The sequence below is a fragment of the Orcinus orca genome, chromosome 1 (assembly GCF_937001465.1).
Source record: "Orcinus orca chromosome 1, mOrcOrc1.1, whole genome shotgun sequence".
NCBI classification, from domain to species: Eukaryota; Metazoa; Chordata; class Mammalia; order Artiodactyla; family Delphinidae; genus Orcinus; species Orcinus orca.
The window spans coordinates 182,638,464-182,654,266 of record NC_064559.1 but is presented as its reverse complement, the minus strand read 5'-3'; the positions used below and the strand labels follow the sequence as shown (position 1 = coordinate 182,654,266).

The following is a 15,803-nucleotide window of genomic DNA, read 5'->3' as shown; positions in this document are numbered from 1 at the left end:
TAAGAGTCTGCCTGCCAACACAGGGGACAGGGGTTCCATCCCTGGCCCCGGAAGATCCCACATGCCACGGAGCAACTAAGCCTGTGTGCCACAACTACTGAGCCTGCACTTTAGAGCCCACGAGCCACAACTACTGAAGCCCGTGTGCCACAACTACTGAAGCCCGTGAGCCTAGAGCCCATGCTCTGCAACAAGAAGCCACCACAGTGAGAAGCCCACGCACCGCAAGGAAGAGTAGCCCCCGCTCGCCACAACTAGAGAAAACCCACGTGCAGCAACGAAGACCCAACGCAGCCAAAAGAAATTTTAAAAAAATAAATTAAAATAAATAAATAAAATAGTTTGCCACTTGATAAATATACTAGAAAGTTGACCCAAGAGAACGAATGAAGCTTTAAATTCCAAAGCTTTAATTTAAGTCAAGTAGCCCGGGACTTCCCTGGTGGCGCAGTGGTTAAGAATCCGCCTACCAGTGCAGGGGACACAGGTTTGAGCCCTGGTCTGGGAAGATCCCACATGCCGTGGAGCAACTAAGCCTATGTGCCACAACTGCTGAGCCTGTGCTCTAGAGCCCATGAGCCACAATTGCTGAAGCCCACACACCTAGAGCCCGTGGTCCGCAACAAGAGAAACCACTGCAGTGAGAAGCCTGTGAACTGCAACGAAGAGTAGCCCCCACTCACCGCAACTAGAGAAAGTCCACATGCAGCAACGGAGACCAAGCGCAGCCATAAATAAATAAATAAATAAATAAATAAATTTAAAATAAATAAATCAAGTGGCCTTCACTTGATATAAACTCACACACCCAGGAACACTGTGGGATCAGAACATTCTTTCACAAGCAGGCATTACTGGCGTGTCATGTGCATGTCACACTTAGGCTCTGATGAACGTGGCATCATTTCGTTCCTCACATCCACTACTGATTTCCACAAAGGGAAGGATGTTAAAAAATATAACCATCTGTGCACCATATCAAATCATAAATTATATTTATATATGTTCTAAGCCTTTAAAAACCAAGCTGTATTGTATATTGGCATTTCAATACAATAACACAAAAAATTTTTTTTCAGTTATCTGATTACTCTGCTTTCCCTTATCATCAGGATACAATAAAAGTATTTAAAAGTTAGATCACCAGTTGCTCTTAATGAGCTATCCTTTGTCAATGTCAGAAAGAGGGAATGAGAAAATGACTGGGAAGAGGTTCCTGGGGAAAATCTGAAGATTCTGTCCCATACCTCGGCAGAACTGTGGACCACCACAGAGGATTTGGGGGAGGGGCTCAGAAGCAAAGGGCCGTTTTGCAGATCGCTTGATTTTAACAGCTATGACCTGCAGACAAGATAGCCAGGGTGGAGAAAGGGTGGGTGATAAAGCAATTGCAAACAGCTAAAATGAACATCAGTTTCTAAGCAATGAATTAATTCAAGAAGAAAGTTTTAGGATTTTGTCAACTTCAAATGAGAAGTCTGCTGGTGATATCTGGCTTTGGAGATAAGTAGTATCTTTTCTTTCCCTTTCTCTTAAAAAATAAAAAGTGTGTGTGGGCAAGGAACACCGTCCCATATATCAATGTTTGGCATGAAGAATCTCTTAATCCAGGAAGCAAAAGTCTACTACACAACTGGGACCTTTTATTGAAAATGTAGGCAAGGACCTGCCTGATGGCACAGTGGTTAAGAATCCACCTGCCAATTCAGGGGACACGGGTTCGAGCTCTGGTCTGGGAAGATTCCATATGCTGTGAAGCAACTAAGCCCGTGCGCCACAAAGACTGAGCCCGAGCTCTAGAGCCCTCGAGCCACAACTATTGAGCCCTTGTGCCACAACTACTGAAGCCCGCGCGCCTGGAGCCCGTGCTCCGGAACAAGAGAAGCCACCAGTATGAGAAGCCCGCACACCGCAACGAAGAGAGTAGACCCCCACTCGCCGCAACTAGAGAAAGCCCGCGTGCAGCAACAAAGACCCAATGCAGCCAAAAACGAATAAATAAATTTATTAAAAAAAATTGTAGGCAAAGTGGTCACCTATCACAATGTTCACCAGGATGGTGCTTGAAGCCAAGCCTAAGGCTGCCAGGAAGCAGTAGTTACACATATTGAACACGGAGGCCCTGGAGTGAGATGCCAGATTAGCCCCTCATCCCAGGAAGAGAAAACCATCAGCCTGGATCAAGAGAAAAACTCATCAAAACACATTTTAGACATGCACGTATGTAATAGTGCCTCCAGGGGCCAGGGCACATTGGGTGAGGATGCTAATTGCTCTTACATTGTTTCTTCCCTCATGTAACCTTTCACCTAATTAACCTTATTAAGTGTTCACTCTTCAAAGGGGATCTTTTTTCTTTTTCTTGACATGACACACAGGTTGTGGGATCTTAGTTCCCCGGTAAGGGATCGAACCCGTGCCCCGTGCAGTGGAAGTGTGAGTCTTAACCACTGGACCGCCAGGGAATTCCCCAAAGGGGAATCTTTTCATTTCTTTTGAATAAACATTAGTCAGCAGCCCACGATAGTCAACATTTAACCCTGAGTACATCTAAGTATGTGAGACCTCAGTGGAAAAACAATGGTAAGGAAGACCATCTAATAATGTCATTAGTTTCCACCCAAGAGAAACAGTTAGCAGAACACTGACTTGCATCATCTCTCCTGCCTCCCATCCCACCCCCCATCACCACCTGAGGGTGAAACAGCAGGGACAGGGGTCAACTGGTATGAGGCCCACTATGTATAACCTGCCCCAACTCTTGACTATTCTGGGAAGGAAAACGCCTTCACTGCCAACTCAGAGAGCACTGCTGCTTCAACAGGACCATGGCTCACTCGCTGAAATTTGAAGATCTGGATTCCAGTGCAGGGTGAGTCCTATCACCCCCAGGGTACCCTCCACAACTGTCTACTTTTACCTCCAAAATATTGATACAAAGATTTCTTTAGCAGCAAATATACCTATGAACACAAGGTCCCCTGTGCTAGGAAAGAAGTACTCTTTGAAAGGGGGCTATATTTACAAGTTTTATTATTTTTTATTCCAAAAATACATATAAATGAAAACCTGCTCTTCAAATGCAGGGAGGCCTTTGCCTATAATGCAGTATTACATTTACATCACAAAACATTCTCATAGGAAAATCAATATGCAGCTCTTTCACACACAATTTTTTAAATATATACATACACACACACACTCACTGACACACACACACACACACACACACACACACACACACTAGATGTAAGCAGTTATGACTTTTCTACTTACGCATATTCCTCTGGTGGAAAATTAGGAAACTGGGCTGTTCCCAATTGCCCAAGTAAATACACCCTCTCCGAACATTTTTGTAAAAAGATGAAAACATGTAAACCACACAACACATACACGTTGTTAGAATAAAGCAAGGACGCTGCCACATAAATGACAGTGTGTTTCTCAAAGAAGGAAGAATGGAGATAACCTCTAAATAAAAATGCAAAGTTGAAGATCAAAATTGTTCTGTACATGCTCCATGGAGAAATCAGAGTTCTCTCACAGGAAACAGATCCACGACCCATTTCAGCCTCTCGTGACATGTAATCAGTACCCACTGGTAGTGGCCATGACCTTCCTGTACAGTCATAAGCTTAAGCAGGCTCCACAAAGCATCCGTTTAAGTCCAACAGTCAATAATGAGGTCATGTGGTAAATCTCCCCCACCCCCCTGCCCACCCCCAAACAACGAAGTGCAAAATCAATTTCTGTGACTCAAGAGCTCAACCAGGTCAAAGCTTTGGTATACTCGGGAGGCTGTTTTGGTGATAACCAAAGCTTAGTAAGATTCTCTGTTCAGGGGTCTGCCCCCAAGACAAAAACAAATCCGGTCCACAAAGCTTAACAACAATATAAATAAAGTAACTGTACAAAGAAAGCAAGCCACAATCCCCTTCAACCAGGGCTTTATAGTTTCCTGCACAGTAGTTCTGAAAGCACCAACTCAAGCCACGATGCTTCTACTAAAACACGATGTGTTGGTGAGACTGTTCAGAAAACAAATGCCCACAGCATGTGCACGTGGCTGATGTGCCACAGAAAAAAGTTCAACCAAACATAAGTCAGTTTTCTTACACTGAAACGGAAGCTGGTCAGCAACAGAAGAAAGACTTAAGGCAGTAAGAGGCGTTACAGAGAGCACGGCGGCGCCCTTTGAGTCAATCCCAAAGCTTTCGCAGAAAGGAAAGGTCTCTCGAGAGTTTGGCTTGTGCTTCAGTCTGCTAGCTGTCAGATACCTCCTCCTCCTCCTCGTCATCCTCGTCTTCTTTCCTGTCCACTTCAGACGTGTCCGAGGACTCGTGGAGCAGAACATACTCTCTGCTGCTGAACCCAAATTTAAGGACATCCTTTTCCTTCAGTTCGTAGTATCTCTGTGGCTCAATTCGCTTGTTGTTCAGGAATGTTCCATTGCCTGAGCCAAGGTCAATGATGTAGGGCTTCACCCTGCGGCCAACTGTCCCATCAGCACGGGTATATTCCACAAGCCTAGCAGAGATAAAGGAGAGAAACCTGTGAGTGAAATCCTGCCTCAGATCATCCAGCTCTTTGCTAACACAGTCTAGATGATGTAAATAACCTGGCTTAGACACAGTTCAAGTTCAAACTCTAGGAAGTCAAGGGAAAGGCATGGCCATGGATTCAGAAATTGGGAGCAAGTAGAAATGGTGAGAACTGGTCACTGGGCGGGGAGGATTCATGGTAGATCAAAGCTTAAAATGCAGAATCCAAGGCCTCTTGTCATGGTTGAGAAATACATGTTTTGCATTTTTTGACACTTTTTGCATTGTTTATAATCAATATAATGCTTCTTTTACCTATATCTCAACATACTTTAGCTTCTGCCCCAATGGGAATAAACCAGTGGATTTGGACTTCAGAGTCAAGGGAACAGATGAGATGATCAAAACTGTTCAAATCAAAGTTGATTTGAGCCAGAGTTCTACTACAGTGATCATTTATTAGGCAAGCCACTTGGCTTTGCTGAGCTTCATATTCTCATCTATCAAATGGGGTATTAATACCTGTCCTCGCCTCCCCACTGGATTGTTGTGAACATCCAACAATAACAGATGTACTATGGAAACTGTCAAGATACAGATTCAGCTAACATATGCCAGGCACTCTCAGCTTTATTTCCATTTAACCCTCATAACAGCCCTGCGAGGTAGGCAGAAACCGAGGCCCAGAAGACTGGCTCGCCCCAGGACAGACACTTGGTAAGTGGCAGTGGCAGGATTCAAAATCTGGATTTCTGACACCAAGTTCCAGTCTGTTACACAAATGTAAGCAATTATTGGTGTAAAGTGATCATTCGTTAGATGAATAATACTCCTTAGATACGAGGGGTATGGGCTTCTTGTGCACACAGGCGCACAGACCTCAGCGATCCTAAGTAACCGAGATGCCGGGCTTCTACCGGCACTTCAGTCTCCCTCTGCAGACGTGCACTCACCGGTACTGAAAGACGGCGTGCTGCTTCGAACAGGAGGGGTGATCGATGGGAATGTCTGCGATGCGGCGGTGTCGGCCCAGGAGGTAAGCGCTCTGTCGGTGGATGTACATCACTGGAAGCACCTCATCATTTTTAAAGGGGTAGAGACGCCACCGTTTTTTGGGGATGCGTGCTTCCGGGGGCTCGCTGTATTTAATGACTACACCCCGAAAGGTGTTGGTGTCCTCAAGAAGTGCCCCAGAAAGTTCAAAGCTTGGCTTCTCTTTAACAGGCACGTCTTTGTCTTTGTTGTTGCTGCCAGGGCCAGGCTGAGGAAGTGAGTCCTGAGACGCGTTACCGCCGGCTTCGTTCTTCTGGCGGTGCTCCCGGCGCCGGGTGTTGTGAAACTCCCGCTCAGCTTCCTGCGCCTGTAGGTTCTGGGCATCTCGATCCCGTCCCTGAGGCTGCCCGCTGCCAGGCCTCTCGTCCGAGCTTCTCCTCTGGTGACAGTGGCCGCGGTGTCTGTCTCGGTTACTGTTCCTAGCTCGCCTGTGTTCCTGTCCTGAGGGTTCTCGGTGCGGCCGATCCTCCCGGCCTCTCCGGGGATGATCCTCACGTTCCTGAAATTCAAACAGATTCAAGAAAGTAAAGGCAGTGCATAGTCTATGAAGAGAGCTGCAGTCAAAAAGTCATTTGTGCTTTGGACTTTGGCATTCAGAGCAAAAATGTCCCACAGAAATAAGGTTACCAGTGGTGGTCATGTCCCCTTGCAAGGCCACCACACAGAACAGGTGCCCTAGGCTGCTGCCCAGCTATAGCGCTAACAGTGCACACCCACGTTCAGAGCCCAAGAAACAAGAACACCTATAGGCAAACTTAGAGGGACCTGCATACAGAATCAGAACTAACAGAGAGAGTTAAGTAGTCACATACAAGATAATTACGTAAAAAAAAAGCTAGCTTTCTCTTATGCCCAAAAGGAAAACGTAATAGTAATTTTAAAAGATCCGATTTCAATACCCAGAATAAAATTAAGAAATATGCAAGACATATAAGAAACATATAGTGCTCGCTTCAGCAGCACGTATACTAAAATTGGAACGACAGAGAAGATTAGCATGGCCCCGTGCAAGGATGACACGCAAATTCGTGAAGCATTCCATATTTTTAAATCTGTGGGTTTTCTTCTCCTGTTTTTCTGCCTTGTGTCAATTTTATTATTAGTGTAGCCATAAGAACTCAAGAGGGGTAGCAACAGTACCACGACAGGTTTATCCTGACAAAAATAAACAAGCAGTTAATTTTTAAACATTAAAAAAAAAATAAGAAACCTATAAAAATTTACTACAGTTGACCCTTGAATAATGAGGGGGTTAGGGGCACAGGGGCACCAACACTCCAACTAGTTGTAGTCGGCCCTCTGTATACCTGGTTCCTCTGTATTCAAGGGTCCGAATCCACAGACTCAACCAACAGGGGACATGGAGTACTGCAGTATCTACTATTGAAAAAAATCTGCATATAAGTGGACCAGTGCAATTCAAACTCATGTTGTTCAAGGGTCAACTGTAACAGATATATTTTTTAAAGATCTGAAAAAAATGAGGAAACACGATGGTTTCTTAAAATAGACTCAGCACTGAAAATCAACACAGGAGATAATAGGCAAAGGATATTAACAAGGAATTATCAGAACAAATAAATATTTAATGAACACACGAAGATAGGCTTACCCTGATTAATCTAATAACTAAAGCATTAGAGTTCAAGAAGGGGGCCCCCCGCACACTATGAGCAAGGCTGCCCCTCCTGGAAAGGGGTAGAGAGGAAATCCTGAGCACCAGGACTGAGACCATGTCTCCACTCCCCCACCAGCCCCACCCCCGCCTCAAGGCCTTCTCCCTACCATACACAGGGGTCAAGTAGGGGTCTGCTTGCTCAGAGCAGGACCCAGTTTTCCTAGACTTCCAAGCCTCCAGAGACAAGTATCAAGAGGCAGGGAGCCTCAGACACCCAACCCTCCTACCCCAAGACATTCACAAGTTTGCCACCACCATCTGCCTTGAGTTCACCAGAACTCATCTCATTATGCCCTTTATCCCTGATTAAATGAGTCACTGTAAGAAGTCACAGATTCCAGGTCATCACCTCTACCTCCCTTGTACTCTAATCCCCATAAGGCTCTGTACATCAAGGATTCTGTCCCCAAATCTGTCCCCTTCTTCAACTCCTGAAGCTGTTGTTGCACTATGCCCCCTGGAATGGAAAGCTCGGCAAAACTGATCTACATCCTCTACGTTTTCTCGGATCATTCCCATCTCCTTTCGCTCTAACAGAACCCTGGCTCTGCCCTGAGCACACTGCTCCCCTGCAGCTCCTCAAATGGTGGCTGTTTTTCTCCCTCTGACCTCCCCCAACTCCCACCATCTCTGGGTCTGGACATATGGCAGGTGTCATCCTTGCTTCTCACTGGGTCCGGACATATGGCAGGTGTCGTCCTTGCTTCTCACTGCCAATTCCAGAACACGCCCCACCCTTTTCTTTCTCCCTAAAAAACCCAGCTGTGAATCTCACGTAAGACCACTGTCACCCATTACTCTCAGTGCTGCTGTCATTTACTAATCCTGAGTCACTTCCCCTCACTTTGTGCCAGTTTCACTTCCAGCTCAAGTCATTCTCTCCAGCATTACTCTTGGTCATTTCGATAACGTGCTGGCATCTCTGTTCTTTGCATTTCTCTCCTCCCATTACCTTATTTGTCTCCTCCCTTCTCTTCAACCACTCACCCCCATGGTTATACACGGACTTTTTCATTTCTAATAACTGCAACCCCTCTATAATTTCCATTTTAAGCAGTCCTCCTTCTGCCCATCTTTCCAGCTGACACTTTACCCAACTCTAACAATCCTTATCCCAATAAGACTCATCCAAGCCTTTGATTCTCTTACTTTTGCACAGTCCCTCGCTCTCTTCCCTTCCTAACTTAAATTCCATGGTCAAGGGCTTCCCTGGTGGCGCAGTGGTTGAGAGTCCGCCTGCCGATGCAGGGGACACGGGTTCGTGCCCCGGTCCGGGAAGATCCCACATGCCGCGGAGCAGCTGGGCCCGTGAGCCATGGCCACTGAGCCTGTGCGTCCGGAGCCTGTGCTCCGCAACGGGAGAGGCCACAACAGGGAGAGGCCCGCGTACCACAAAAAAAAAATCCATTGTCAAGCAGTATGATCACTCCCATGTGGACATATTCAAATCCTCTGCCCCTATGCCATTCTGTTGCACTGTCCTGGCAAAACCACAATCAGCATTAAGCACAGCAAAGTGGCTAGAGAAAAAACACAAACCATTCTGAATGGTCCTACCTTAGAAGCATGACCCCAAGCCTCCTTAATGATGCCCAGCAAACATCCTACATTTTCTTGATCTATTCATTCTCCCAGATGACTGTTTTACCACTTCTCTGTCCTCAAATCTCCTACGTGGTCTTCCCCATCCCTTATTTACTTAGAAGGGATTTTCTACATCCACCCACCCATCAGTATCTGTACCCATATACTCTGTCTTCCCTCCCTGTGACCATAAGGAAACTATCTGTGCTTCTACCTAAAGCCAATTCCTACATCTGGGAGCTTCCCTCTCATCCAGAATATCACTCCAGTGATTCTCATCTCTCTTGTGCATAATGTACTTCCCCGTTCTGCACTGGATCATTCCCATCAGCACAGGCACCTGCTCTTCTCTAGAACTCATTTCCCATGTCAGCTTCCACCCTATTTCTTCACTCCTCTTTGAGTAAAACTCCTCAAAACAGTTTGGTTTTAATCAGTCTCCAATTCTTCTCCCATCTTCTTTTGAACCCTCCAATTAGGCTTCACCCTTACTACTCCACTAAAATTGCTGGTCAAGGTCACCAATGACCTCCATGTTGCTAAATCCAATGAGCAATTCTGTCTTCGTTTCCAAAAAGTGTATACCAGGCAAAATTAGTAGACACTATGGAGAGAATATGACAAATTACAAAACCAGATAACACAAAATAACTAAGATTTCAACATATACTCTCAATTATTGATAAGTAGGATAATATATATTTTTTAATGAACATCTTTGCATAGAATACACACACACACACCCCAAAACATAAAGGAAAAGAAGATAAGGTTAAGTATAACAGAACCTTGAAGTATAAATATCAAACTATTAAAATGGCTACTTCTGGGGAGTGAGGTGATTTTTTTGTTTGTGGGAAGGGGTGCGATTTTGAGGCTAATGAGAAAAGTAACCATACACTACATAAACCATACTCTCACTTTCTATTTTACAGAATTCTGTGTTATGATGAACAAGCAAATGATAAATTTATTTTTTTCTGAGGTTTCCACAATCCTGTTCCCCTCCTCCTTTTTTTTTTAATTGAAGTATAATTGATTTACAATGTTGTGTTAGTTTCAGGCGTATAGCAAAGTGATTCAGTTATACATACACACACACACACATATATTCTTTTTCAGATTCTTTTCCATTATAGGTTATTACAAGATATTGAATATAATTCCCTGCGCTAGATAACTTTATTTTTTTAATGGTGGCTGAGTGGTGCAGAGGAGAATATCTGTAAGTACAAGTCATGCTTAAGTCAGAGGCTGTGTGCACTCTTACAATCCAGGTGAAAGTCACTGACTTTCAGCTGCCTGTCAAGCGCTCAAACCCTTTTGCTCAAGAGCCACTTCCAAGTTTCTAGCTGATTAATACAATGAAATCAGCTTTTTAAGAGATAATTTGAGGTCAGGAGGGAAGTTAGCATAGAAAAGCAAACTAAGACACTTCAAAATAACAATAATCACAAAACAGTTCCATGCTATAAGCCCCAGGATTCACTGTAAAGTGCTGATTTAGAAACCAGAGGTAAAGAACTGCAAGTTGAAAAAGTCAAACATACATACATATATATAAATAAATAAATAAATAAATAAATAAATAAATAAATCAGGGAGTAAAATGGTGTTTACTAGGAGATGGGGGGCGAGAGGGTAAGACTGATGGTATTTAAGGGCACAAACTTGTAACGAGTAGTAAATAAGCCATAGAGATCTAATGCACAGTATAATGAATACAGACAATAATACCGCACTATAATGATGTAACGTGGTAAATATTGCTTCAATGGCAATCATATTACAATATATAAATGTATCGAAGTAACACAGCTTTGCACCTTAAATCTACAAAATGTAACATGCCAAAATTATTAAATCAAAAAAGTAGCAAGTTGTACATAAACACACACACACACACACACACACACACACACACACACACAACTACAAGTGGTTTGAGAGGTTCTATCTGGGTACTGGGGTTCCAGTGGCTGAATTCTGAGATAGCCAAGGCGGTGCCTGACCAATTCATATAACAGACCGTCAAGACTGTCTGGCTTTGTATCTTTTTTTAGGTAGCAGACAGTTGGCCCACAGTCTCTCAAAATCATAAGAAAATCCATTTTATTAATGCCAGTGTCTCTATTTGCACTTTGTAACAAAGAGCTTCTTTAAAAAGAAGACTGAATGCTTGTCCATCAGGACTGAGGGCAAAAGGCAAGAGCATCTGCTCTCACTACTCTTATTCCACATAGTGCTGAAGTCCCAGACAGTGCGGCAAGAGAAAACAAAATGCATACACACTGTAAAGGAAGAAATAAAACTGTGCCTATTTGCAGATATGATTATCTATGTAGAGAATCCCAAGTAATCTACCAAAAACCTCCTAAAATAAATGAATGAGTTCAGTAAGGTCACAGGATATAAGATAAACATACAAAAATCAATTATATTTCTATGTACTAGCAATGAACAAGTAAACAATGAAATTTAAACTATCACTTACAGTCACTAAAACAAATTACTTAAGTGTAAATCTGGGGGCTTCCCTGGTGGCGCAGTGGTTGAGAGTCCGCCTGCCGATGCAGGGGACACGGGTTCGTGCCCCAGTCCGGGAAGATCCCACATGCCACGGAGCGGCTGGGCCTGTGAGCCATGGCCGCTGAGCCTGCGCGTCCGGAGCCTGTGCTCCGCAACAGGAGAGGCCACAACAGTGAGAGGCCCGCGTACCGAAAAAAAAAAAAAAAAAAAAAAAAAAAAAGTGTAAATCTAACAAAACACTTATGGGACTTGTACACTGAAAACTACAAACAGTGATGAAAGAAATCAAAGAGCTAAATAAACGGAGACACACCTATGTTCATAGACTAGAAGACTCAATATAATAATAATTTAAAAAACCCGACTCACCCCAAAATACAAGTTTAACACTATTCCAATCAAAATCCTAACAAGATTTTTTTTAATAGATATAAACAAGATTGTTCCCACCTTATAGTAAAACAAACTTAAAATAGACCAGGGACTTACATGAAAAACATTAAGGAAAAAACAAATCTTCAGGATCTAGGGCCAGGGAAAAAGTTCTTAGACATGACACCAAGAGCATAATGTACAAAAAGAAAAACAGATAAGCTGGACTCCATCTAAATTAAAACTTTTGCTCTGAGAAAAATCCTGTTAACAGAATGACCAGAAAAGATACAGACTGGAAGAAAATACTGGCAAACCACTCACCCCAAAAGGCCTAGTATCTAAGAATATTAAAAAAGAACTCTTAAAACTCAATAGTAAAAAAACCCAAATAATCCATCTAGAAAATAGGCAAAAGATCTGAAGACACATGTCACCTGAGAGGAAATACAGATGGCAAATAAGCACATGAAAAGATGTTCAATATCATAAGCCATTAGGTAAATGCAAATTAAGATCACAATACCGCTATCCCACCTGTAAGAATGGTTAAAATAAAAAAATGGTGCTGGTAACAAATGCTGGATCACTCACATGACAGGTGGAAATGTAAAACGGTACAGCCACTGTTACGGACTGAATCGTGCCCCCAGATTTATATGTTGAAGTCCCAACCTCCACATCTTAGAATGTAACCAAATTTTTTGTAGATAAGCTCTTTGAAGAACTGATTGAGTTAAAATGAGTGAGACCCTAACCCAATACGGCTGATGTGGTTAAAGGAGGAGCTAGGAGCCAGGGATAGGAGCACAGAGGGAAAGGCTATGTGAGGGCACAGTGGAGAAGGCAAGCCAAGGAGAGAGGCCTCAGGAGAAACCAAACTGCTGAAACTTTGATCTCGGACTTCTAGCCTCTAGAACTGTGTGAAAATTATAGGTTCCGTTGTTTGAGGCAGCCAGTCTGTGGAATTTTGTTATGGAAGGCCTGGCAAACTAACACAGCACTCTGGAAAACAGTCTGGCAATTTCTTAAAACAATTAAACCCACAACTACCATACCATCCAGCAGTTGCACTCCCGGGCATCTGTCCCAGAGAAAAGAAAACTTACGTTCGCACAAACACCTGCCCACAAATGTTTACATAGCAGCCTTATGTCTAATAGCCAAAAAACTGGTAACAACCCAGATATTCTTTAACGGACAAATGGTTAAATCCACACCACTGAAAACGACTCAGCAATAAAAAGGAATGAACTACAGAGAGAGGCAACAACCTGAATGAATCTCTGAAGAATTTTGCTGAGTGAAAAAAGCCAATCCCTAAAGGCTTGTACTGTGAGATTCCATTTACACAGCATGCCTGAAGTGACAAAATTATAGAAATGGAGAGGAGATCAGAAGCTGCCAGGAGTTGAGGGGTAAGGGTGAGAGGGAACTGGCTGCGACTATAAGGACTACATGAGGGATCCTTGTGATGGAAATGTTTTGTTCCTTGACTGCACTGATGTCAACGTTTTGACTGTGATACTGTTCTATAATTCTGTAAGATGTTACCATTGGGAGAAACAGCCACTTCTGTATTATTTCTTACAACTGCATGTGAATCAACAATTACCTCAAAATAATAGGTTTAACTTAACAAAGCAAGCAGGAAAAAAAACCAAACCCAGTTTTTAGAAAAGCCCATCGCAAGTACAGGAGAACACATACACAACACTCTTTAGCTATGATGGGACAGGCTCTAGGTTTGGGGCCAGTATGAAAACATCTCAATCCACTTACCTGCTTTACTTTGACCGTTGAGTGGTGAGGACTTCGGCTTCTCTTACTCCGGGGAGACTTGCTTCTTCTCCCTGAGGACTTGTTTTTCTTTCTGGCTGGAGACCTGTTCAGAGAATGATACATGCAGATTTTATCTCAATTTTCATTCCCTAATACAAATTAGCTTCAAGTATCAGGCTTACCTACTAACACAAACACCACATTTGTGCAGGTCTCTGCTGATCACACTAAAGGAGTAAGGAGCTTCACTTTTCTAGCCCTAATGTCTTCCACATACATAATTGCCTGATGGAACTTCTCACATAGATGACATAACTCTAGATTCCCATCCCCTCAAGAAACTTTCCTCTGTCTTTGCCATCTGGGTAACTGGCGCCACCCCATCCACCCTGTTCCTCAGGCCAAAAACCTAGAAGTCACCCTTGATTCTTTTTCTCCTCACCACCAGCAGCCCCCCACGCTCCTCTCCCACACAATCACACTCACTCAATCAATCAATCAGCAAGTCCTCTGGCTCTATTTCCTCCGTCTCCCACCTCATTCCAACCACTCTCCTTGATCTCCTGGATCCACCCCCCCACCCCCCATTTCTAGAAGGAACACAACTGATTCCACTTCAAGTTCTTTGCACGGGCTGTTCCCTCTGCCTAGATCTTTACAAGGCTGGATTATTCTCACCATTCAGGTCTCAGGTCAAATGGTGGACTTTTCAGAGAGTGGTTCAGGGAGAACCATTTCCCTCTACCCTCTCACTATCACATTACTGTTTTAACCTACCCCTAACACTTGTTACTAACTGAAACTTCTTCTTTTTTTTTTTTTAATTTGCTTGTTATTTTGTCTCAGAGCTACAGCACGGTCAGTTTCATCAAGGTAGAGATCATCTACGGTGTTCATCCTTGCCGCCCCAGAACCTAGGACGGTCTTCTTTTTTCTACATATACATATGTATATTTTTAAAAGTGTTACATAGATATTTTTCCACATTATTTTATAACCTACAATGGTCTTTAGCACATAATAGGTACTCAGTAAAACTACGTCGAATGAATTAATAAATGAACGAGTTTAACAAGAGACAATATTTTTCCACAGAATATTAGACAGATCGCCTAGGCCCTCGATATGTAAACTTCTTGGGGCAGATAACTGAAAAGATAACTCCCGCACTCCGTTTGCAGGCAAATGGGGAAAATCTTTCATTTCAACTTAAACGATCATTGCTTAACGAACAACTTAAACTGGACCATACCCGGTGAAATGCTGGGTACCCAGAAATGGAGGGACGAGATCCTGTCCAGCAGGCATCAGGCGCTTAACGCCCAACTATTACGCAAGTGACAGGTACCAGAGTAAACGTTCCTTAACACAAGCACAACCGGTCACTTCTATCGCCTTAGGATTAAGTCCAAGCTGCAGCGCTCAGCGTTCAAGGTGTGTTTCTGGTTCTAGCCCTGTCCTCCTTTCTCAATGAACCCGACCTAAGGTCCACCCCGGGCTGCTTCTCACTTACCGGCTACCTCCTCGGGCTCGGTTCCCGCGGTGACTCGGGCGGCCCGACTCGCCGGCCGGTGGGGACGGGCTGCCGCCGGAGGAGTCCGGGCGGCGGTGCACGGGAGGCGCGGATTCCGGGCTGAGGCGCTCCTGCTTCACCACCACCGCCGCCACCATGTCCCCGTCCCGGTGCCTTCGTCGGCTCCCCCGATCCCGCTCGCTCTTCACCTCCTTCATACTAAGAGACCTGCGGAGCCCAGGAAAAAGATGTCCGTAGCACTCCTGTCCCCGAAGGAAATGACGGACCTGACTCTAGGACTTCCGCTTCCGAGTGCACGCTCTCCCAGAAACCCTCGCAGCGGAGATAACGCGATACGATTCTGGAGTGGGAGGGGCCTTAGTGACCCGACTCGAGAGGCAGGAGATTTAAGTTTCAAAAGCAAACTTTTGTGAAAAAGCTACTCTCAACTTTGGGCACTTAGGTTGTTTCCATCTCCGGGCTATTGTAAATAGAGCTGCAATGAAAATTTTGGTACATGACTAGAGGCATGGACATATATACACTACCAAACGTAAGGTAGATAGCTAGTGGGAAGCAGCCGCATAGCACAGTGATATCAGCTCTGTGCTTTGTGACCGCCTGGAGGGGTGGGATAGGGAGGGTGGGAGGGAGGGAGATGCAAGAGGGAAGAGATATGGGAACATATGTATATGTATAACTGATTCACTTTGTTATAAACAGAAACTGACACACCATTGTAAAGCAATTA

General features: G+C 44.1%; 1 protein-coding gene and 1 non-coding gene across 2 annotated transcripts; one reads left to right on the top strand and one right to left on the bottom strand.

Annotated features, from left to right (window-relative positions):
* Positions 1 to 1,989: 1,989 nt before the first annotated feature.
* SNIP1 (Smad nuclear interacting protein 1) lies at positions 1,990 to 15,342 on the bottom strand. Its single transcript, XM_004266444.4, has 4 exons — positions 15,053 to 15,342; positions 13,540 to 13,642; positions 5,495 to 6,093; positions 1,990 to 4,527 (listed from the first exon to the last, which is right to left on the bottom strand). The coding sequence occupies exons 1-4, from the start codon at positions 15,268 to 15,270 to the stop codon at positions 4,263 to 4,265; spliced, it is 1,185 nt and encodes a 394-aa protein (XP_004266492.1). The 5' UTR covers positions 15,271 to 15,342; the 3' UTR covers positions 1,990 to 4,262.
* On the top strand, positions 6,539 to 6,642 carry LOC117200221 (U6 spliceosomal RNA). The gene has a single exon (XR_004481702.1). It is a non-coding gene; the product is annotated as a U6 spliceosomal RNA (small nuclear RNA).
* Positions 15,343 to 15,803: the final 461 nt, after the last annotated feature.